The 25,123-nt window shown below is 32.3% G+C and overlaps 3 protein-coding genes and 1 non-coding gene across 4 annotated transcripts; 1 reads left to right on the top strand and 3 right to left on the bottom strand.

Moving 5' to 3' along the window:
* The first annotated feature begins 4,712 nt into the window (after nt 1–4,712).
* Nucleotides 4,713–5,879, top strand: LOC135131480 (casein kinase II subunit alpha-like). Its single transcript, XM_064059252.1, has 2 exons — nt 4,713–4,816; nt 4,868–5,879. Exons 1-2 carry the CDS (start codon nt 4,761–4,763, stop codon nt 5,877–5,879), a joined length of 1,068 nt encoding a protein of 355 aa, XP_063915322.1. The 5' UTR covers nt 4,713–4,760.
* LOC135131481 (ribonuclease H-like) lies at nt 5,864–6,711 on the bottom strand. The gene is made up of 3 exons (XM_064059253.1): nt 6,449–6,711; nt 6,026–6,400; nt 5,864–5,974 (listed from the first exon to the last, which is right to left on the bottom strand). The coding sequence occupies exons 1-3, from the start codon at nt 6,506–6,508 to the stop codon at nt 5,906–5,908; spliced, it is 504 nt and encodes a 167-aa protein (XP_063915323.1). The 5' UTR covers nt 6,509–6,711; the 3' UTR covers nt 5,864–5,905.
* A 230-nt stretch (nt 6,712–6,941) lies between these two features.
* Nucleotides 6,942–7,014, bottom strand: Trnar-ccu (transfer RNA arginine (anticodon CCU)). Its single transcript has one exon. It is a non-coding gene; the product is annotated as a tRNA-Arg (tRNA).
* Nucleotides 7,015–21,410: 14,396 nt separating this feature from the next.
* On the bottom strand, nt 21,411–23,207 carry LOC135131450 (uncharacterized). The gene is made up of 2 exons (XM_064059218.1): nt 23,108–23,207; nt 21,411–23,057 (listed from the first exon to the last, which is right to left on the bottom strand). Exons 1-2 carry the CDS (start codon nt 23,131–23,133, stop codon nt 21,506–21,508), a joined length of 1,578 nt encoding a protein of 525 aa, XP_063915288.1. The 5' UTR covers nt 23,134–23,207; the 3' UTR covers nt 21,411–21,505.
* Nucleotides 23,208–25,123: the final 1,916 nt, after the last annotated feature.

Below are 25,123 nucleotides of genomic sequence, written 5' to 3'. Positions count from 1 at the left end.
GAAAATTTGAAATATCGAGAAATCTAATAATCGAAAAATCCAAACCTTAAAAAATCGTAAAACCGAAACATTGAAAAATCGAAATATCGAAGAACTGAAAATCGAAAAATGAAACATCAGAAAATCGAAACAATGTAAAATTCAAAAATCTAAAATTTAAAAATCGAATAACGAAAAATTGAGAAATCGAAACTCCCAAATTTAAAAAGTCGGATAACTGAAAGATCGAAACATCGAAAAACTGGAAAATCGAAAAACCAAGAAATCGAAAAATCAAAAGATCAAGAAACCATGGAGTCGAAAAGTCGAAGAATTGAGAAACCGAAATAGGCCAAAATCGAAAAATCGAAAAGTTAAAAATTGAACGATTTATAAATTGACAATCAAAATATCGGAAAATCCAAATCTCGATAAATCGAGAAATCAAAAAACTTAAAATTCGAAAAATTGAAAAATTGAGAGATTGAATGATCAAAAGAACGAGAAATCGAAAAGTGATGAAGTCGAAAAATTGAAAAATAGAGAAATCGACAAACAAAAAGTTAAAAGTTGAAAAATTGGAAAAGCGGAAAAATAAAAAAAAACGAAAAAATGGAAAACGGAAAAAATGAGAAACCGAAATAGACCAAAATAAAAAATTGAAAAACTGATAAATCGCAAACCTGAACAATCAAATCTCGATAAATCGGGAATGAAAAATTAACAAATCGAAAAATTGAAAAACAGAACATCTAAAACCAGGAAGTCGAAAAATCGAAAGACTAAGAAATATTGAAAAACTAAAATATCAAAAGATTGAACAATCTAAAATTTGAAACTCCAAAAATTGAAAAATCGAAAAAGTAAAACACATCGAAAAATCCACAAGTCAAAAATAGAAAAACCGAAGAATTGAAATATTGCAAAATCCTAAAACTGAAATATCTAAAAACTGAAAAATCGAAAAATCAAAAAAATTAAGTCGAAAAATAGAAACCTTAAAAAATCGAAAAATTGAGAGATCAAAAATCTGAAAAATTAAAAAATTAAAGAATTGAAGAACAGAAAAATCGAAACACTTGAAGGTCAAGAAATGGGAAAATCAAAACATCGATTAATTGAAAAATCTAAAAATTGGGAGTTTATAAAAGTCAAATTTGAAAAATTAAAAAATCGAAAATTTGACAAAATGACATGTGAAAAACGGAAAATCTAAAACCGCGAATTCGAAAAATCAAAAGATTAAGAAATCGAAACATTTGAAAAATTCGAAAAGTTGAAAAATTGAAATATCGAAGAACTGAAATGAAAAATCGAGAAATCGAAAAATCTAAAATTTTAAAAATTAAAAAATCTAAAATTTAAAAATCGAAAAATTGAAAAATCGAAAAAGTAAAAAAGTCGACACATCGAAAAATCCAGGAGTCAAAAATTGAAAAGTGGAAGAATCAAAATATTGAAAAATACCAAAACTGCGATATCGACAAACTGAAAAATGAAAGAAAAACTGAAAAATGAGAAAACCTGAAAAATCCGAAAACTAAAATATCCAAAAACTGAGAACCTAAAAAGTCAAAAAATTGAGCAATCGAAAAATCCATAAAGTGAAGTCGAAACCTTAAAAAATCGAAAAATTGAAAGATCAAAAACCTGAAAAATCGAAAAATTAAAGAATTGAAGAACAGGAAAATCGAAACAATCGAATATCAAGAAATGGGAAAATCAAAACATCCATTAATTGAAAAATTGAAAAAATGAGGGTTTATAAAAGTCAAATTTGAAAAATTAAAAAATCGAAAATTTGACAAAATTACAATTGAAAAACAGAAAATCTAAAACCGGGTAGTCGAAAAATCAAAAGATTAAAACATTTGAAAAATTCGAAAACTTGAAAAATTGAAATATCGCAGAACTGAAATGAAAATTCGAGAAATCGAAAAATCTAAAACTTTAAAAATTAAAAAATCTAAAATTTAAAAATCGAAAAATTGAAAAATCGAAAAAGTAAAAAAATCGACACATCATAAAATCCAGGAGTCAAAAATCGAAAAGTCGAAGAATCAAAATATTGAAAAATCCCAAAACTGAGATATCGAAAAACTGAAAAATGGGAAAACCTGAAAAATCCGAAAACTGAAACATCCAAAAACTGAGAACCTAAAAAGTCAAAAAATTGAGCAATCGAAAAATCCATAAAGTGAAGTCGAAAAATCGAAACCTTAATAAAACTAAAAAATGAAAAATCAAAAACTTGAAAAATAGAAAAATTAAAGAATTGAACAGGAATATCGAAACCCTCGAAAGTCAAGAAATGGGAACATCAAAACATCGATTAATTGAAAAATCGAAAAATTAACAGTTTATAAATGTCAAATTTGAAAAATTGAAAAATCGAAAATTTGAACAAACGACAATTGAAAAACAGAAAATCTAAAACCGGAAAGTCGAAAAATCGAAAGATTAAGAAATCGAAACATTTGAAAAATTGAAATATGGAAGAGCTAAAATGAAAAATCGAGAAATAGAAAAATCTAAAATTTTAAAAATTGAAAAATTAAAATTCAAAAAAATTGAGAAATCTAAAATTTAAAAGTAAAAAGTCAACACATCGAAAAATCCAGAAGTCAAAAATGGAAAGTCGAAGAACAGAAATATTGAAAAATCCCAAAACTGAAATATCGAAAAACTGAAAAATGAAAGAAAAACTGACGAATCAAAAAACTGAAAAATTCCAAAACTGAAATATCCAAAAACTGAGAATCTAAAGAATCGAAAAATTGAAAAATCAAAAATCTGCGTAATCGTAAGATCGAAAAATTGAATAATAAGTGAACTGAAAAATCCTAAAACTGAAATGTCGAAAAACTGAGAAATTAAAAAATTGAAAAATTGAGAAATCGAAAAATCAAAAAAGTGAAGTTGAAAAATCGAAACCTGAAAAAATAGAAAAATTGAAAAACCAAAAAACCTGAAAAATCAATTAATTGAAAAATCGACAAATAAAGAGTTTATAAAAGTCTAAAATTGAAAAATCGAAATGTTTAAAAATCGTAAAATTGAAGAGAAAAACTGAAAATCGAGAACTTGAAAATTGAGAAATTAAAAATTAAATAATAAATAGGAGTAAACTGAAAAGTCCCCAAAACTAAAATTTCGAAAAACTGAGAATTCGAAAGTTGAAACAGCAAGAAATTATGGTCTAGGCCGGCTAGGATGTATATCAGATCACGGACCATGGCTTATAAATCAAATCGTTTCCGAACGCTTAGAGTCGACATTGGCTTGAGTGCGCTCTGGTCTGTAGATCAAACAAGTTCTCAGACGACGAACTGTAATTCGTGTGACCTGAATTACCCCATTAAGTAAATTACCAATCTTTAGCTTACAAAAGTATGACTAATTTATGATTCAGGACAACAAAATACTTAAATTTTGTCTTCAGATCTTCAGTGAAACTTTATGCTGTAAGACGTAAAAAAAAAATCAGTTTCAATTGTGTTTTATGAAAACTTTCGTATTTTCAAAACTATTTTAATATTGTGTCTGTGGTGCTTTTTTGGAATAATAAATTATATCTGATGTATGTTACAACTAATTTTTAAGTAGAAAAAACACTGGACCACCAAATTATTACAGAATGAGTACCTAGTACCTGCACTAGTTTCAGTGAAATTATCACAACATGTTTCACTTTTCTTACAATAGGTACATCGTTCGCTGACTTCAACGGAAAGATCTTTTTCGAAACTAAAAATGACTAAATTTTTTTTAAGTAACACAATGGGCCAATGCAGATTATCTTCACTGGCTTATTATCTCACTTGAAAATCATATTGCCAGAAGCTTAGATGTGTCAAATCTTGTATCAACTTGTGCCCATTGGAAAGCAAGAAAAAAACAATTTTGTGATAAAAAAACGGGCATTTTTATTTCTAATATACATTTTAATTATATGTATTTAGGTAGTTATTATAGGTATTTTGTTTTTTAATTCAGTGTTTCAGGTAGAATGATTTTAATAAAACGTAAGCCCTAGTTGCAATATACTCATACTTTACTCATTATACTCGTATTTTTAAATAATTTTTATTTCGCTGTTCATTAGGGGCCCCACAGTGTTGTGGAACACAGGCCCGTAGATTTATTGTTACGCCACTGATCGAAGGATAAACTTTATGACCAGAATGTTATAGGCTACATCAGCGGATTTCTATTCAAACATATGTCAAAACAACCACTTTGACTTTTTGGTACTTTTAGAATTTTGTCATATTATGGTATTTTTAATGTTATTTGTAGTAGTATTTTCATTAATAATTCAATGTTACGGTTAAATATATTGTTTGTAAAATATTCAACATTTTTTATTGTACTGTTTGTGTCTTTTTATATGTTGGTTTCAAAGCCTATTTTGGCATTTTGAAACCAACATATAAAAATGCACAAAGAATGTTTTCCCTTTAAATATAAAAAAAAATCTATTAGCAAAATTCCCTTTCAAATTTGGCGCCGATTTTAGTTCCGTACCACACCAGTAGAGGCGTTCATTGGGAACAACATACAAGCATTCTATGAGATTGACTGGTTTAATTCAAACTGGTATTAAGAATATTTAAAAAAATATAGATCTAATTATTGTTGGATACAGATTAACTGCGACACAATTCAACGCTTGTACGCCGCTTTTCTAATAATATTCGTCGTCAGTCTCGGTGTGACTAGGGAAGTTCGCTTTGTTCAGTTGCCTCTCCGTTGGCGCTCTTTTCCCATTCAAATTACAAATGTCAAAGAAAATTTGCACGAAATTCGTCCAGAAAATGGATTTGGAGGACACTCCGTAAGTCGTTGCGCCCCTTCAGCCCCAAATAACCCCAATAACACATTCTAGTCGTACCGTTGTAGTCACAACCTCGAGAATTTATTCGGACGTATTCACCAGCAAACCGTCTTCATACTTCGAATACGACTCCTACAACCCCCCGACGGACGACATTAACAACTACAGCCTCGTCCGAAAGATCGGCCAGGGCAAATACAGCCTCGTCTTCGAGGGTGTCCACGATGCAAAGAACGAAACCGTGGTAGTAAAAATGCTGAAGCCAATAAAGAAACCCAAAATCAAACGAGAGATAAAAATCCTGGAACACCTGAAAAACGGCCCGAACATCATCAACTTGTTCGCTACAGTGACCGTGCCCACCACCGGGCTCCACGCGCTCATTTTCGAAGCCACTTCCAACAATGAAGACTTCAAAGAAGTCTACTTGAAGCTGAACGACGCCGACATCCGCTACTACATCTACGAAATCCTGAAAGCCCTGGATTACTGTCACAGTAAAGGGATCATGCACCGGGACGTCAAGCCCCACAACATCATCATCGACCGGAAAAACCGCAAAATAAGACTGATTGATTTCGGTTTAGCGGAGTTCTACCGGCCCGGGGAGCGCTACAACGTCCGGGTGGCGTCGCGCCACTACAAGGGCCCGGAGCTCCTCGTCGAGTACGGCTACTACGACTACTCGCTCGACTTGTGGTCCCTGGGGTGCGTCTTCGCCGCCATGATTTTCCGCAAAGAGCCCTTCTTTCAGGGGTTTGACAACAGGAACCAGCTGTACTGCATCGTCAAGGTGCTGGGGACCACGAAATTCTACACCTACTTGAGCAAATACAACATTACTTTGGAGAATAGCTTGCAGGAGACGCTGGGGATTCATTCGAAGAAGCCGTGGCAGAGGTTTGTCAACACCGAGAACGAGCACCTGGTGAACCACAACGCCTTTGACTTTTTGGACGCGCTGTTGTGTTATGACCACCTGGAGCGGTGTACGGCGCACGAGGCGCTCACGCACAAGTACTTCGGGCCAGTCAAGTCCTCAAACACTTTGCCGGTTTTTTAAGAAAATTTATTGTGTAAATTACAGAGTTATAAATGCTTGGTGGCCTTTTGGGCTAAGTCGTTTGCTTTTTTGTTGGCGTTGCGGGGGATGTGCACCTGGAAATAGTTTTAGTGTGGAGCGGGTTTCAGTTTAGTTATTATTGTTACCCAATCAACTTTGGTGGATGCGCAGAGATTGTCTAGTTTCATTATGAGATCCTTGTTTTCAATATCACAGTTTTTTCCGATTTTTTTCCAGTTCTTGGGTTTCCACTGGTGGATCCACTTGCTCATGCTGTTTACGACGTATTGGGAATCCGTGCGGACTTCTAGGTGTTGAATACCAACTTCTTGGGCTATTTCAATAGCGTTAATGCAAGCTGCAAGTTCGGCGACTTGGTTGGTCAGTTTATGGTGGTCTATGACTTTGGATACTTCTCTGGAACTGAAGGATTTATCCCCGGGAAAGTACACCCCAATTCCACACTTCTTATTCCTGAAGGATCCGTCAGCGTAAACTACCACAGGAGTTGAGTAAATGCTCTAAAATTGTTTTAATCATGAAAAAATTCAAAACATCGAACATTTTACCATAGTTTGAGTAGTCTGAGTCGTGTCTACGCCTGCAAAGAATCTCCATAGGTGTTTCATGATTCACCACTATTTATAAACAACAAGTGTTATCAGATAATAATAACACGTCATGACATGTTATTTTTGTTACTCATTAATTAAATAAAACGTAGTTACGTAATTCCATTTCAGTGGACGGAAATACGCTTACTCATTACTCAATAATAAACACAGTTAACAAAAAATAAATGTTTAAAATCTTCACAAACTTTGAGGTTATAATTTTGACACCACACAAATAAACAACATGTGACAATTGCGCAACCAATGAAACTTCAGAATTTTAACCAATCAACTGCTTCCATGGCATTGAATTAATTTTTGTACCTGAATTTTTTGAAAAATCGCCTAAAATTTGAACATTGTCGTTTATGGAAAAACGTCGCATTTTACATAATTGTAACAATACTTTTCTTGGGGTAATTTATGAAATAAAACAAAAAAAACTTAGTACCCCTGGTGGGACTCGAACCCACAGTCCCCGGCTTAGGAGGCCGATGCCTTATCCATTAGGCCACAGGGGCGTTGAGTGTTGATGCACCTACATATAATACTTAAACATACATTGTCGATATTCTGTATATTTACCATTACTTTGATCTTTAAAACAAAAAATAAAATGACGTTTATTACCGGGAAAATTCTCAAAAAATCAGACTATAATTGTGTAAATATAATAAAGCAAGCTTGATGCCGCAATAACAGTAATCTTTCTGCAATTATGTAAGTAGAGGAAGACGGGACAAGTGAGATATGGGGACAAAGTAATATCTCACAAAAAATGTTTCCTTACAAATTCTCAAAAAAAAAAAAAAATAGAACACTAGGAACCCCCGAGATTCTTCTAAATGCCTAAAAAGATCACTCAGATTCTTAAACAAATAGCACCAAGAGCCTTCGAGATTCTTTCACATAAAAAGGAAACAGTCCAGAAGCTGCGAAGAGCTTTTGCCGTATTTAAAGGGGTTGTAGAAGCAAAGTCGAGGATTTAAGTTGATTACAACAAAAATTTACCGTTTTAGAGATGTTTTAAGTTTCTTGTGTCGAAATAAGTCTACACATACTAAGGAAAAAAAGGCAAAATATAAGCCCCGCCCACCCACCCTGTCTCAATTGTGATGAATTTTTTTATTCGTCGTGAGTCAAGACGGCGGAGCTTAACTGCAAAATCCTTATTTCTCTACGAGAAGACATAAAAAAAGTCATCACAATTGAGACAGGGCGGGTGGGTGGGCTTATATTTTGCCTTTTTGTTTTAATATGTGTAAACTTCTTTTTCACAACATAAAACTTGAAACATGTTTAAAATGGAAAATTTGTATAAGGAAATATAGATTTTGCAATTAGACTCCGCCCAAAGATCCATATTTGTCTACAAGAATTTACCATTTTAAACTTAAGTTTCTCGTTCTGAAAAGACGACTACGTATATTGAGAAAAAAGGCGAAAAATATGCCCCGCCCACCCACCCTATCTCGATTGTGGTGATTCTTTTTTCAATCGTCGAGAGCCAAAGGAGTAGAATTTAATTGCAAAATCCTTATTATTTCTATACAAGAAATTACCATGAAAGACATGTTTCTAGGAATAAAAAGAACATCACAATTGAGATGGGGTGGGTGGGCGGGGCTAAATTTTGCTTTTTTTTCTTAATACATATACATAATATTCTTTGAACAACACGATACTCAAAAACATGTTTTTAATCTCTTGTGAAGAGATAAATATTTTGCAGTTAAGCTCCGCCCCCTAATATTTTGTCTTTTTGTTTTAATATGTGTAGACTTCTTTGTCACAACATGAAACTTAAACATATTTAAAATGGAAAATTTGTATAAGGAAATGTCGATTTTGCAATTACATTCCAACCAATAGTTTCAAAATTTCATATTTCCTTACAAAAACTATTTTAACCATGTTTTAAATTTCTTGTTATGAAAACAAATAATATGGTATATGAAAAAAAATCTGATGATCCTTTTTTATTCGTCGTAAGCTGAGAGGCGCAGCTTAATTGTAAAATCCTTATTTTTATACGAGAAATTACCATGTGAAATATGTTCTTAAGTAATCGTGTTAGACAAGGAAAACTAAATATGTATTATTAATTAAAAAAGAAAGCTATAAGAGAAGTCCCACCCAGTCGTCTCGATCTTAACCGTGAAGAATTTTTCATTCGTCGTTAGACCGAGGGGCGGAGCGTAATTGCAAAATCGATATTTCCCTATACAAATTTGCCATTTAGTTCTGAGTTTTTTGTTGTCGAAATAAGTCTACACATACTAAGAAAAAAAGGCAAAATAGAAGCCCCGCCCACCCACCCTATCTCAATTGTGATGATTTTTTTATTTGTCGTAAGCCAAAGGGACGGAGCTTTAACTGCAAAATCCTTACTTCTCTATGAGAAATTAAAAACATGTTTTGAGTATCGTGTTATTTAAAGAATACTGTGTATATTAAGTAAAAAAATAAAGCCAAAGATTAGGCCACACCCATACTCGTCCCAAACTCAATTCTCAATTGTGATGAATTTTTCATTCGTTGTCAGATCTAGAGGCGGGGCTTAATTGCAAGATCCATATTTGTCTACAAGAATTTACCATTTTAAATATGTTTTAAGTTTCTCGTTCTGAAAAGACGACTACGTATATTGAGGAAAAAGGCGAAAAATGTGCCCCGCCCACCCACCCTATCTCAATTGTGATTATTTTTTTCTGCAATCGTCGAGAGCCAAAGTACCGGAATTTACTTGCAAAATCCTTAATATTTCTCGACAAGAAATTACCATGAAAGACATGTTTCTACGAATAAAAAAATCATCACAATTGAGATGGGGTGGGTGGGCGGGGCTAAATTTTGCTTTTTTTCTTAATACATATGTATACATAATATTTTTTGAACAACACGATACTCAAAAACATGCTTTTAATTTCTTGTGAAGAAATAAATATTTTGCAGTTAAGCTCCGCCCCCTTGGTTCACGGCGAATAAAAAAAAATCATCACAATTGAGATAGGGTGGGTGGGTGGGCGGGCCTACATTATGCATTTTTGTTTTAATATGTGTAGACTTCTTACTACAACTTGAAACTTAAAACATGTTTAAAATTTGTATAAGAAAATATCGATTTTGCAATTAGCCTCGGCCCCATAATTGCAAAATCCATATTTTCTTGCAAAAAGTATAATTTTAAGCATGTTCTAAGTTTCTTCTTGTGAAAAGATGGCTATGTATATTAAGAAAAAAAGGCAAAATATAGGCCCCGCCCACCCACCCTATCTCAATTGTGATGAATTTTTCATTCGTTGTCAGATAGAGGGGCGGGGCTTAATTGCAAGATCCATATTTTCTTACAAGAATTTACCATTTTAAACGCGTTTTAAGTTTCTAAGAATAAAAAAAATCATCACAATTGAGACGGGGTGGGTTTATATTTTGCTTTTTTTAATACATACACAGTATTCTTTGAACAACACGATAGTGAAAAATATGCTTTTAATTTTTTGTATAGAAATAAATATTTTGCAGTTAAGCTTCGCCCCTTTGCTTCTCGGTGAATAAAAAAATCATCAGAATTGAGATAGGGCGGGTGGGCGGGCTTATATTTTGTCTTTTTGTTTTAATATGTGTAGACTTCTTTTTCACAACATGAAAATTAAAACATGTTTAAAATGGAAAATTTGTATAAGGAAATATCGATTTTGCAATTATATTCCGACCAATAGTTTCGAAATTCATACTTCTTTGCAAAAACCATTTTAACCAGGTTTTAAGCTTCTTGTTATAAAAGGAAATAGTATAGTATATTAAGAAAAAAATTCTGCTGATTCATTTTTATTCGCCGTAAGCCGAGGGGTGGAGCTTACTTGTAAAATCCTTATTTTTCTACGAGAAATTACCATGTGAAATATGTTCTTAAGTAATCGTGTTAGACAAAGAAAACTAAATATGTATTATTAATTAAAAAAGAAAGCTATAAGAGAAGTCCCACCCAGTCGTCTCGATCTTAACCGTGAAGAATTTTTCATTCGTCGTTAGACCGAGGGGCGGAGCGTAATTGCAAAATCGATATTTCCCTATACAACTTTACCATTTAGTTTTAAGTTTTTTGTTGTCGAAATAAGTCTACGCATACTAAGAAAAAAAGGCAAAATTGAAGCCCCGCCCACCCACGCTATCTCAATTGTGATGATTTTTTTTTAATCGTCGAGACCCAAATTAGCGGAATTTAATTGCAAAATCCTTATTATTTCTCTACAAGAAATTGCCATGGAAGGCATATTTCTAAGAATAAAAAATCATCACAATTGAGACGGGGTGGGCGGGCGGGATTTATATTTTGCTTTTTTTTTCTTAATATACCTAGTATTCTTTGAACAGCACGATACTCAAAAATCTATTTTTAATTTCTTGTAAATAAATAAGTATTTTGCAGTTAAGCTCCGCCCTCTTGAATAACAGCGAATAAAAAAAATCATCACTTCCTACTACAACATGAAACTTAAAACATTTTAAAATTTGTATAAGAAAATATCGATTTTGCAATTAGCCTCGGCCCTATAATTGCAAAATCCATATTTCCTTACAAAAAGTACCATTTTAACCATGTTCTAAGTTTCTTGTTGTGAAAAGATGGCGGTGTATATTAAGAAACAAGACAAAATATAAGCCCCGCCCACCCGCCCTATCTCGATTCTGATGATTTTTCTAATCGTCGTGAGCTAAGAAGGCGGAACTTAACTGCAAAATGCTTATTTCTCTACAAGTAATAAACAACATGTTTTTGAGTATCGTGTTGTTCAAAAAATACCATGTATGTTAAGAGAAAAACAAGCCAAAAATTAGGCCCCACCCATATCCCATCCCAAGCTCAATTGTGATGAATTTTTCATACGTTGTCAGACCGAGGGGCGGAGCCTAATTGCAAAAATGAAAATAATGACAGCAAAATTTGATTTTCGAGGAATTAGTGCTGTCAACCAGAAAATGTCCCCCTATTTCGGGGGATTTTCTTTCCAGTTGGCAGCACTGCGCACTACCGCAATTTGATTGGTTGAAAAATGAAAACCCAATGTCAACAACGTCCTTATCAGAGAACAGTCAACGTCATAGTGTAAATTAAATTAATGTTGAGGACTCCTCGACTTGTGTTGGTAACAGTGTTTGTTTCTAACTAGGAATAAAATTAACTACAATAGAAAAAATGTCATCATATTTTTAACGACGCGCTTTACTTTCGACAAATTGTCACTAGATTTACCAGCGTTTCGACTTCACTTTTTTGATTTTTCGATTTCTCCATTTTTCGATTCTTTAGGTCCTCAGTTTTTGAATATTTCAGTTTTGAAGTTTTTTAGTTTTTCGATTCGTCAGTTTTTCTTTCATTTTTCAGTTTTTCGATATTTCAGTTTTGGGATTTTTCAATATTTCTGTTCTTCGACTTTTCCATTTTTGACTTCTGGACTTTTCAATCTGTCGACTTTTTACTTTTTCGATTTTTAAATTTTAGATTTCTCAATTTTTTGGTATTCTAATGTTTCTATATTTAAAATTTTAGGTTTTTCGATTTCTCGATTTTTCATTTCATCTCTTCCATATTTCAATTTTTCAAATGTTTCGAATTCTTAATCTTACGATTTTTCGACTTCCCGGTTTTAGATTTTAGGTTTTTCAATTGTCGTTTTTTCAAATTTTCGATTTTTCAATTTTTTGACTCTGGAATTTTTTGATTAGAAATTTTCGACTTTTCAGTTTCTTCCATCTTTAGTTTTTCAATTTATTTTACAATTTTAGGGTAATGCAATTTTTGGATTTTCTCAGTTTTTTTGTTTCTTCGAATTGCATTTTTCAAATTTTCGAATTTAAAAATTTTTGATTTTACGATTTCTCTTTTTTTCATTTTCTCGGTTTTTAAATTTCACGATTTTTAATTTTTCGATTTTCAAATTTCCTGGTTTTTCAGTTTTCCGAGTCTACAATATTTTCATTTTCCAATGTTTGGAATTTTCAGGATTTTTCATTTCTTTGCAAATTTTCGATATTTCACAATTTTTTCGATTCTTTGGTTTTTCAATTGTTCGATTTTTTAGTTTCGTGGCTTTTAATTTTTCTGTTTCCGAGTTGAGGATTTTTCGAGGTCTCGACGTTTCGACTTCTGACTATTCGACTTTTGGATTTTTCGATTTCTCGATTTTTCGAATTTTCGATTATTAAATTTTTAGTTTTCTCGATATTTCGATGTTTCAGTTTTGAGATTTTTTTAAATTCTTTATTTTCGATTCTTCGATTTTTGGATATCTGCGTTTTTCGACTTTTCGATTCGTCAATTTACCTATTATTTCTAATTTTTCCATATTTCAATTTTGGCATGTATCAATTTTTCGATTCTTCAATTTCTGGGATTTTCAATTTCTCGATGTTTCGATTTCTTTTCGTTGAAAACCATTTCGACTTTCCGGTTTTTCGAATTCTCGACTTCTCAACTTATTCAGTTTTTCGATTCTTTAATTTTTCCAATTTTTCGATTTTTGTATATCAATTTTTCGATTTTTTAAATTTTAGAATTTCGATTTTTCGATTTATCGATGTTTCAAAGTTTCGATTTTTCTAAGTATTTCTCAATTTTCCAATTTTTTATTTTAGCGCTTTAAAGTTCTTCCAACACGAAAATTTAAAACATCGGAGATGTTATATAAAGTCGGGAAATGAAAAGTAAAAATCGGGAAAAATAAAAATTGAGAAACTGAAAAAGATTTCTTTTCACAACATGAAACTTAAAACATGTTTAAAAAAAAATTGTATAGGGAAATATCTATTTTGCAATTAGGCTCCGCCCCATTATTGCTAAATCCATATTTCCTTGCAAAAATATACCATTTTAACCATGTTTTAAGTTTCTTGTTGTGAAAAGATGACTATGTAAATCAAGAAAAAAGAAGCAAAATATAAGCCCCGCCCACCCGTCCTATCTCAATTGTGATGATTTTTTTTATTCGTTGTGAGGTAAGAAGGCGGAGCTTAACTGCAAAATCCTTATTTCTCTACGAGAAATTAAAAACGTGTTTTTGAGTATCGTGTTATTCAAAGAATACTACGTGTATTAAGAAAAAATTAAAGTCAAAATTAAGCCCCACCCACACCTGCCCTCATCCAAAAAGTAATGAAGTTTTCATTCGTTGGCAGACCTAGGGGTGGAGCCTAATTGCAAAATCCATGTTTCCATTTTGAACTTGTTTCAAGTTTCTAAGAAAAAAAAAACATCACAATTGAGATGGGGTGGGCGGGCGGGGTTTATATTTTGGCGTTTTTTCTTAATTTACATAGTATTTTTTGAACAACACGATACTCAAAAACATATTTTTAATTTCTTGTAAATAAATAAGTATTTTGCAGTTAAGCTCCGCCCTCTTGAATAACAGCGAATAAAAAAAATCATCACAATTGAGATAGGGCGGGTGGGCGGGCTTATATTTTGTCTTTTTGTTTTAATATGTGTGGACTTCCTACTGCAACATGAAACTTAAAACATTTTAAAATTTGTATAAGAAAATATCGATTTTGCAATTAGCCTCGGCCCTATAATTGCAAAATCCATATTTCCTTACAAAAAGTACCATTTTAACCATGTTCTAAGTTTCTTGTTGGGAAAAGATGGCGATGTATATTAAGAAACAAGATAAAATATAAGCCCCGCCCACCCGCCCTATCTCGATTCTGATGATTTTTCTAATCGTCGTGAGCTAAGAAGGCGGAACTTAACTGCAAAATGCTTATTTCTCTACAAGTAATAAACAACATGTTTTTGAGTATCGTGTTGTTCAAAAAATACCATGTATGTTAAGAGAAAAACAAGCCAAAAATTAGGCCCCACCCATATCCCATCCCAAGCTCAATTGTGATGAATTTTTCATTCGTTGTCAGACCGAGGGGCGGAGCCTAATTGCAAAAATGAAAATAATGGCAGCAAAATTTGATTTTCGAGGAATTAGTGCTGTCAACCAGAAAATGTCCCCCTATTTCGGGGGATTTTCTTTCCAGTTGGCAGCACTGCGCACTACCGCAATTTGATTGGTTGAAAAATGAAAACCCAATGTCAACAACGTCCTTACCAGAGAACAGTCAACGTCATAGTGTAAATTAAATTAATGTTGAGGACTCCTCGACTTGTGTTGGTAACAGTGTTTGTTTCTAACTAGGAATAAAATTAACTACAATAGAAAAAATGTCATCATATTTTTAACGACGCGTTTTACTTTCGACAAATTGTCACTAGATTTACCAGCGTTTCAACTTCACTTTTTTGATTTTTCGATTTCTCCATTTTTCGATTCTTTAGGTTCTCATCAGTCTTTGAATATTTCAGTTTTGAGATTTTTCAGTTTTTCGATTCGTCAGTTTTTCTTTCATTTTTCAGTTTTTCGATATTTCAGTTTTGGGATTTTTCAATATTTCTGTTCTTCGACTTTTCCATTTTTGACTTCTGGATTTTTCGATGTGTCGACTTTTTACTTTTTCGATTTTTAAATTTTAGATTTCTCAATTTTTTGGTATTTTAATGTTTCTATATTTAAAATTTTAGGTTTTTCGATTTCTCGATTTTTCATTTCATCTCTTCCATATTTCAATTTTTCAAATGTTTCGAATTCTTAATCTTACGATTTTTCGACTTCCCGGTTTTAGATTTTAGGTTTTTCAATTGTCGTTTTTTCAAATTTTCGATTTTTCAATTTTTTGACTCTGGAATTTTTTGATTAGAAATTTTCGACTTTTCAGTTTCTTCCATCTTTAGTTTTTCAATTTATTTTACAATTTTAGGGTAATGCAATTTTTGGATTTTCTCAGTTTTTTTGTTTCTTCGAATTGCATTTTTCAAATTTTCGAATTTAAAAATTTTTGATTTTACGATTTCTCTTTTTTTCATTTTCTCGGCTTTTAAATTTCACGATTTTTAATTTTTCGATTTTCAAATTTCCTGGTTTTTCAGTTTTCCGAGTCTACAATATTTTCATTTTCCAATGTTTGGAATTTTCAGGATTTTTCATTTCTTTGCAAATTTTCGATATTTCACAATTTTTTCGATTCTTTGGTTTTTCAATTGTTCGATTTTTTAGTTTCGTGGCTTTTAATTTTTCTGTTTCCGAGTTGAGGATTTTTCGAGGTCTCGACGTTTCGACTTCTGACTATTCGACTTTTGGATTTTTCGATTTCTCGATTTTTCGAATTTTCGATTATTAAATTTTTAGTTTTCTCGATATTTCGATGTTTCAGTTTTGAGATTTTTTTAAATTCTTTATTTTCGATTCTTCGATTTTTGGATATCTGCGTTTTTCGACTTTTCGATTCGTCAATTTACCTATTATTTCTAATTTTTCCATATTTCAATTTTGGCATTTATCAATTTTTCGATTCTTCAATTTCTGGGATTTTCAATTTCTCGATGTTTCGATTTCTTTTCGTTGAAAACCATTTCGACTTTCCGGTTTTTCGAATTCTCGACTTCTCAAGTTATTCAGTTTTTCGATTCTTTAATTTTTCCAATTTTTCGATTTTTGTATATCAATTTTTCGATTTTTTAAATTTTAGAATTTCGATTTTTCGATTTATCGATGTTTCAAAGTTTCGATTTTTCTAAGTATTTCTCAATTTTCCAATTTTTAAATTTTTTACTTTAGCGCTTTAAAGTTCTTCCAACACGAAAATTTAAAACATCGGAGATGTTATATAAAGTCGGGAAATGAAAAGTAAAAATCGAGAAAATTAAAAATTGAGAAACTGAAAAAGATTTCTTTTCACAACATGAAACTTAAAACATGTTTAAAAAAAAAATGTATAGGGAAATATCTATTTTGCAAATAGGCTCCGCCCCATTATTGCTAAATCCATATTTCCTTGCAAAAATATACCATTTTAACCATGTTTTAAGTTTCTTGTTGTGAAAAGATGCTATGTAAACCAAGAAAAAAGAAGCAAAATATAAGCCCCGCCCACCCGCCCTATCTCAATTGTGATGATTTTTTTTATTCGTTGTGAGGTAAGAAGGCGGAGCTTAACTGCAAAATCCTTATTTCTCTACGAGAAATTAAAAACGTGTTTTTGAGTATCGTGTTATTCAAAGAATACTACGTGTATTAAGAAAAAATTAAAGTCAAAATTAAGCCCCACCCACACCTGCCCTCATCCAAATAGTAATGAAGTTTTCATTCGTTGGCAGACCTAGGGGTGGAGCCTAATTGCAAAATCCATATTTCCATTTTGAACGTGTTTCAAGTTTCTAAGAATAAAAAAAACATCACAATAGAGATTGGGTGGGTGGGCGGGGTTTATATTTTGGCGTTTTTTCTTAATATACAGAATATTCTTTGAACAACACGATACTCTAAATCATGTTTTTAATTTCTTGTAAAGAGATAAATATTTTGCAGTTAATCTCCGCCCCCTTGGTTCACAGCGAATAAAAAAAGATCATCACAATGGAGACAGGGTGGGTGGGCGGGCTTACATTTTGTCTTTTTGTTTTAATATATGTAGACTTCTTTCTACAACATGAAACTTAAAACATTTTAAAATTTGTATGACGAAATATCGATTTTACAATTAGCCTCGGCCCCATAATTGCAAAATCCATATTTCCTTGCAAAAAAATACCATTTTAACCATGTTTTAAGTTTTTTGTTATGAAAAGATGACTATATATATATATATATTAAGAAAAAGGAGCAAAATATAAGCCCCGCCCACCCACCCTGTCTCAATTCTGATGATTATTTTTATTCGCCGTGAGCCAAGAAAGCGGAGCTTAACTGCAAAATCCTTTTATCCTAACCGATTTCGACCATAATTTCTTGCTGTTTCAACTTTCGAATTCTCAGTTTTTCGAAATTTTAATTTGGGGACTTTTCAGTTTACTCCTATTTATTTTTCAATTTTTGAATTTTACAATTTCTCAATTTTTCAATTTCTCGGTTTTCAGTTTTTCTTTTCAGTTTTACGATTTTTAAATATTTCGATTTTTCAATTTTTGACTTTTATAAACTCTTTGTTTGTCGATTTTTCAATTAATTGATGTTTCAGGTTTTTTGGTTTTTCAATTTTTCGATTTTTTTCAGGTTTCGATTGTTCAACTTCAGTTTTTTGATCTCTCGATTTCTCAATTTTTCAATTTTTTAATTTCTCAGTTTTTGGACATTTCAGTTTTGGGATTTTTCAGTTTACTCATTATTTAATTTTTCGATCTTACGATTTTGCAGGTTTTTGATTTTTCAATTTTTCGATTTTTTTAAGGTTTCGATATTTCGACTTCACTTTTTTGATTCGCAATTTTTCGATTTTTTAGATTCTCAGTTTTGGGATTTTTCAGTTTTTCGATTCGTCAGTTTTTCTTTCATTTTTCAGTTTTTCGATATGTCAGTTTTGGGATTTTTCAATATTTCTGTTCTTCGACTTTTCCATTTTTGACTTCTGGATTTTTCGATGTGTCGACTTTTTACTTTTTCGATTTTTAAATTTTAGATTTCTCAATTTTTTGGTATTTTAATGTTTCTATATTTAAAATTTTAGGTTTCTCGATTTTTCATTTCTGTTCTTCGAAATTTCAGTTTTTCAAGTTTTAGAATTTTTCAAATGTTTTGATTTCTTAATCTATCGATTTTTCGACTTCCCGGTTTTGGATTTTCTGTTTTTCCACTGTCGTTTTTTCAAATTTTCGATTTTTCAAGTTTGACAATTATAAACTATCAATTTTTCGATTTTTCAATTAATCGATGTTTTGATTTTCCCATTTGTTGACTTTCGGGGGCTTCGATATTCCTGTTCTTCAATTCTGTAATTTTTCGATTTTTCAGGTTTTTGATTTTTCATTTTTTAGTTTTTTTAAGGTTTAGATTTTTCGACTTTACTTTTTGGTTTTTTCGATTGCTCAATTTTTCGACTTTTTAGGTTCTCAGTTTTTGGATATTTCAGTTTTGGGATTTTTCAATATTTCGATTCTTTGACTTTTCGATTTTTCAATTTTTCGATTGCTTAATCTTCCGATTTTTCGACTTCTCGGTTTTAGATTTTCAGTTTTTCAATTGTTATTTTGTCAAATTTTCGATTTTCTAATTTTTCAAATTTGACTTTTATAAACTCTCAATTTTTCTATTTTTCAATCAATTGATTTTTCAGGTTTTTTGGTTTTTCAATTTTTCTATTTTTCAGGTTTCGATTTTTCAACGTCACTTTTTTGATTTTTCGATTTCTCAATTTTTCAATTTTTTAATTTCTCAGTTTTTGGACATTTCAGTTTTGGGATTTTTCAGTTTTTCGATTCGTCAGTTTTTCTTTCATTTTTCGGTATTTCAGTTTTGGGATTTTTCAATATTTTTGTTCTTCGACTTTTCCATTTTTCACTTTTGGATTTTTCGATGTCTCGACTTTTTACTTTTTCGATTTTTAAATTTTAGATTTCTCAATTTTTTGGTATTTTAATTTTTCAATATTTAAAATTTTTGATTTTTCGATTTCTCGATTTTTCATTTCAGCTCTTCCATATTTCAATTTTTCAAATGTTTCGATTTCTTAATCTTTCGATTTTTCGACTTCCCGGTTTTAGAGTTTCTGTTTTTCAATTGTCGTTTTCTCAATTTTTCGATTTTTAAATTTTAGATTTTTCAGTTTCTTGATATTTTAATTTTTCAATATTTAAAATTTTAGATTTTTCGATTTCTCGATTTTTCGTTTCAGTTCTTCGATATTTCAGTTTTTCAAGTTTTCGAATTTTTCAAATGTTTCGATCTCTTAATCTATCGATTTTTTGACTTCCCGGTTTTAGATTTTCTGTTTTTCAGTTGTCATTTTTTCAATTTTTCAAATTTTCCATTTTTCAATTTTTCAAATTTGACATTTATAAACTCTCAGTTTTTCGATTTTTCAATTAATCGATGTTTTGATTTTCCCATTTCTTGACTTTCGAGGGTTTCGATATTCCTGTTCTTCAATTCTTTAATTTTTCGATTTTTCAGGTTTTTGATTTTTTATTTTTCAATTTTTTTAAGTTTTCAATTTTTCCACTTCACTTTTTGGATTTTTCTATTGCTCAATTTTTCGACTTTTTAGGTTCCCAGTTTTTGGATATTTCAGTTTTCGGATTTTTCAGGTTTTCCATTTTTCAGTCTTTCTTTCATTTTTCAGTTTTGGGATTTTTCAAAATTTCGATTCTTCGACTTTTCGATTTTTGGCTTCTAGAGTTTTCGATGTGTGGATTTTTTTACTTTTTCGATTTTTCAATTTTTCGATTGCTTAATCTTTCGATTTTTCGACTTCCCGGTTTTAGATTTTCTGTTTTCAATTGTCGTTTTAAATTTTTTGATTTTTCAATGTTTTAATTTCCCGATTTAGTTTCCCATTTTTAGTTTTTCTTTCATTTTGTAGTTTTTCGATAATTCAGTTTTGGGATTTTTCAATATTTCGATTCTTCGACTTTTCGATTTTTCACTCGTGGATTTTTCGATGTGTCGATTTTTTTACTTTTTTGATTTTTCAATTTGTCGATTTTTAAATTTTAGATTTTTTAATTTTTAAAATTTTAGATTTTTCGATTTTCCGATTTTTCATTTCAGGTCTTCGATACTTCAATTTTTCAAATGTTTCGATTTCTTAACCTTTTGATTTTTCGACTTCCCGGTTTTAGATTTTCTGAGTTTCAATTGTCATTTTGTCAAGTTTTAACTTATGTTATGTAATTTAATTGTAATTTCCTGTTATATATGTATTTTGTATTTTTTCTCTTTTGCCTACTTGTGGCTTATGCTGTTTGGCAAATATATACCTATTTATTTATTTATTTATTTATTTAAGTTTTCGATTTTCTAATTTTTTAAATCTGACTTTTATAAACTCTCAATTTTTCGATTTTTCAATCAATCGATGTTTTGATTTTCCCATTTCTTGATCTTCGAGTGTTTCGATTTTCCTGTTCTTCAATTTTTTGATTTTTGAGGTTTCTGATTTTTTAAGGTTTCTATTTTTCGACTTTACTTTTTTGATTTTTCAATTTTTCAGTTTTTAGATACTTCAGTTTCAGGATTTTTCAATATTTCAATTCTTCGGCTTTTCTATTTTTGACTTCTGGATTTTTCGATGTGTCCACCTTTTTACATTTTCGATTTTTCAATTTTTGGATTTTTAAATTTTAGATTTTTCAATCTTTTGACATTTTAATTTTTTAGTATTTCTTAACTTTCGAGTTTTCGACTTCCTGGTTTTAGATGTTCTGCTTTTCAACTTTTCGATTTATCAGTTTTTCAATTTTTTATTTTGGGCTATTTCGGTTTGTCGATTTCTCTAGTTTTCGATTTTTCGACTTCATCACTTTTCGATTTCTCGTCCTTTTGATCTTTCAATCTCTCAATTTTTCAATTTTTCGATTTCTCGATTTATCGGGATTCGGATTTTTCGATATTTTGATTGTCAATTTCTCAATTGTTCGACTTTTCGACTCCACGATTTCTTGAACTTTTGATTTTTCGATTTCTCGGTTTTCCGATTTTCCAGTTTTTCGATGTTTCGATTTTTCAGTGTTTCCAAAACATTTTCCCGAAAAAAATCCATTGGGTTACTACGATTTCAACAATATTCTTAGTTTAAGACGTTTTGCTAGTATAAAACACAAAGAATTAATTCCTTATTAATGTCAATAAGGATGGTTTTACAAAATCAGCCTGTATGTCACATCTATATTAATTAATTTTAATTTTAATTCAATTTCTCTAAGAAAAAACTTCTGTAAAGCAATTATGATAAAAATCACGGCAGACTCATAAACCACAAATATAGGATTATTTTAATTTTTTGTTTTTGTCATTTTTATTTGGGTCACTAGGCAACCAATAATACACCCTTCGACAAAAATAGTAATTTTTTAAAAAAATAAAAAACACGTAGCTGAGTATACTTAAACATATATTGACCTCAAAAACTTAAAAATAACAGTAATACATAAATATCCTTATCGTTAAATAAAACAAAGCGCTTTTCCTCTTACGTCAGCTTCTTCAAATGCACTTTAAAAAATATCAGCTCCTCCTCTGAAATAAACCTGTCGATAATATCCTCGGGGAGCTCCACACACCTCCCCCAGAAATCGTTACACATCGGCTGACACTCCCTCCCCAAAATAATCTTCTCAGAGCACTCCGTGGAGCAAACAATCTCCAACTCGTACGCATAAGAGCTCTGCTTGACCCCGAACTGCTGCAACGAAAACTTAATATCCCCATCGTACCAAACCACCAATCTAAAAATATCGTTGCCAAAGCAAATCGCGAAATACCTCAAAGTATCCTCCCTATCCCCCACATCCAGAATATGCACATCCCCGGCGACAATCAACCCATCATGGTGTTTCTCATTCAAGTGCTTAAACATATTCATGACAGCCCCTGTGGCGCAATCCAAAAAGCACTGTATCCCCGAAAAACTACAATCCTGCTCGTGCTCCCGGATTTTCTCACTGGAACAAGCGACAGAGCACCCGGCCTCCCGGAACATGCAAGGGTAGGAAATGCACGTCGTGAGCTTCTCCAGAGTGTAGTTGCGACCCTCTTGGAAGGGGTGGCGGCACGTGGGGCACTCGTCCATCTGTGCTCTGCAACGCAGGCAGAAACTGTGACCCGTACTACAAATCTGGATGGGTGGAACCATGTAGTTTTTACAAACCGGGCATTCCAGCTCCCTCAGGAAATTCTCGTCGAAAACACCCTCAAGTTGCGTCGAGTTCAAACTCTTGTCTCCATAGCTAATCTCGCGCTTTGATTTCTTGATGATTCCGAAGCGACCCATCACGGTAGTCGGGTTTTTGAGCAACCCGTTCACTACTGATAATTCCACCACTAGCATTTTCTCGGGATTGGCGAGGTTCTCCTCAAAACCGACCGCGTCTTCGAGCCTGCTCCTGCGCAAAATCACTGAATTTTTTCGGTTTTCGTCGTACAACTCCAACTGGTATCGGTATGCATCACAGTCCGTGCTGGTCCCGTTTACCATAACCAGACACGAGAGTTTCTCGGGTGGCTCGTACTTGATTGTCACGATCATGAGCTGTTTTAAAATTCGGGTTAAAAAAATGCAGTTCCATTTGGTCTCGGTAAAATTGACTTCTGGTAGTTTTTTGATGTTGTCTCCGTGGCAGCTTTCAAGGTGCTCGTTCAAACCCGGCCCAGACCCCATCCACTTACACTTATCAGTACCAAAAATATCGTCATTGATATAGGGGCAATTGAGCTTCTTGTAAAGACAGGTGTTTTCGTGTTCTTCCACTTCGCCCCATTTCAGCTGCGCTTTACACCCGTACGACGTATTCGAGCATGGAAAAATGAGATATTTGGCAACTGATTCGTACAAAGTTTGGCGAACCCATTTCGAATCTTCAGCCTTGTTCACGAACCGACAGCGGCCACAAATCGACTCGTTTTCGTGGTTGTAGATGGGCGGCACTGACAGGAATTTCTCGCAAAAGAAACATTTGAGGATTTCTTGCACGCACCCATTCAGGGAAAGATTGAGCGAGCTTTCCATCGAACTCGAGTTTTGGCTAAAAAGTTAAAAATGAGAAACGGCTTACGATGATAGGTTATCTCCTACCACATGGATGTACTTGACACAGACATTTCTTAGCACTTATTTCGCTTTTATTTGGTCTTTGGCGGAAAAAAGGCCATTTTGATGATAAGCGATAACCACAAAAAATTGGAATAGTTTGAAAATGCTGCCAACCGAAAAAAGTGACAGGTGGGAATTTGGGGCGAAATGGGGCTGAAATACCAAAGAAAAACGAAAGTGGACAATGGACAGTCAATACTGAGTAACTTAAAACGTTTTTGATTCAATTTTGGATTTTTTAGGGGCTCCGGGACGTAATTAATACCGCGAGAGGAAAAGGTTGGCATGCCTGACCGGCGTTTTTCTAACCTCAATTTACGATTTTTATTACACTTTATTCAGGCGTGATTGAAACTACGGAGTCTTACAATTTTACAATCATTGTTCGTCTTGATTGTGTTATTCTGGGGTGTTATTTTATATTATATACAATCAATCGAAATATAACCTAACATTCGTGCAATGTTGTCAGACTTACTTACCGCCTTTTTTCTCAATATACGTAGTCGTCTTTTCCAAACGAGAAACTTAAAACATGTTTAAAATGGTAAATTCTTGCAGACAAATATGGATCTTGCAATTAAGCCCCGCCTCTCGATCTGACAACGAATGAAAAATTCATCACAATTGAGAATTGAGATTGGGGCGGGTGTGGGTGTGGCCTAATCTTTGGCTTTATTTTTTACTTAATATACACAGTATTCTTTAAACAACACGATACTCAAAACATGTTTTTAATTTCTCATAGAGAAGTAAAGATTTTGCAGTTAAAGCTCCGTCCCTTTGGCTTACGACGAATAAAAAAAATCATCACAATTGAGATAGGGTGGGTGGGCGGGGCTTCTATTTTGCCTTTTTTTCTTTGTATGTGTAGACTTATTTCGACAACAAAAAACTTAAAACCAAATGGTAATTTTGTATAGGGAAATATCGATTTTGCAATTACGCTCCGCCCCTCGGTCTAACGACGAATGGAAAATTCTTCACGGTTAAGATCGAGACAACTGGGTGGGACTTCTCTTATAGCTTTCTTTTTTAATTAATAATACATATTTAGTTTTCTTTGTCTAACACGATTACTTAAGAACATATTTCACATGGTAATTTCTCGTAGAAAAATAAGGATTTTACAAGTAAGCTCCACCCCTCGGCTTACGGCGAATAAAAAAGAATCAGCAGAATTTTTTTCTTAATATACTATAGTATTTCCTTTTATAACAAGAAGCTTAAAACCTGGTTAAAATGGCTTTTGCAAAGAAATATGAATTTCGAAACTATTGGTCGGAATATAATTGCAAAATCGATATTTCCTTCTACAAATTTTCCATTTTAAACATGTTTAAGTTTCGTGTTGTGACAAAGAAGTCTACACATATTAGAAAAAAAGACAAAATATAATCCCGCCCACCCGCCCTATCTCAATTGTGATAATTTTTTATTCGCCGAGAACCAAAGGGGCGAAGCTTAACTGCAAAATATTTATTTCTATACAAAAAATTAAAAACATATTTTTCAGTATCGTGTTGTTCAAAGAATACTATGTTTGTATTAAAAAAAGCAAAATATAAACCCCACCCACCCACCCCGTCTCAATTGTGATGATTTTTTTTATTCTTAGAAACTTAAAACACGTTTAAAATGGTAAATTCTTGTAAGAAAATATGGATCTTGCAATTAAGCCCCGCCCCTCCATCTGACAACGAATGAAAAATTCATCACAATTGAGATAGGGTGGGTGGGCGGGGCTTATATTTTGCCTTTTTTTCTTAACATACATAGCCATCTGTTCACAAGAAGAAACTTAGAACATGGTTAAAATGGTACCTTTTGCAAGAAAATATGGATTTTGCAATTATGGGGCCGAGGCTAATTGTAAAATCGATATTTTCTTATACAAATTTTAAACATGTTTTAAGTTTCAAGTTGTAGTAAGAAGTCTATACATATTAAAACAAAAAGGCATAATATAGGCCCGCCCACCCACCCACCCTATCTCAA

Source organism: Zophobas morio, unplaced genomic scaffold (assembly GCF_036711695.1).
Source record: "Zophobas morio isolate AGI-343-1 ecotype UQ-CSIRO unplaced genomic scaffold, CSIRO_AGI_Zmor_V1 ptg000020l, whole genome shotgun sequence".
Classification (NCBI taxonomy): Eukaryota; Metazoa; Arthropoda; class Insecta; order Coleoptera; family Tenebrionidae; genus Zophobas; species Zophobas morio.
Note: the sequence above shows the minus strand (reverse complement) of the source record. Positions and strands in the feature narration are given on the sequence as shown.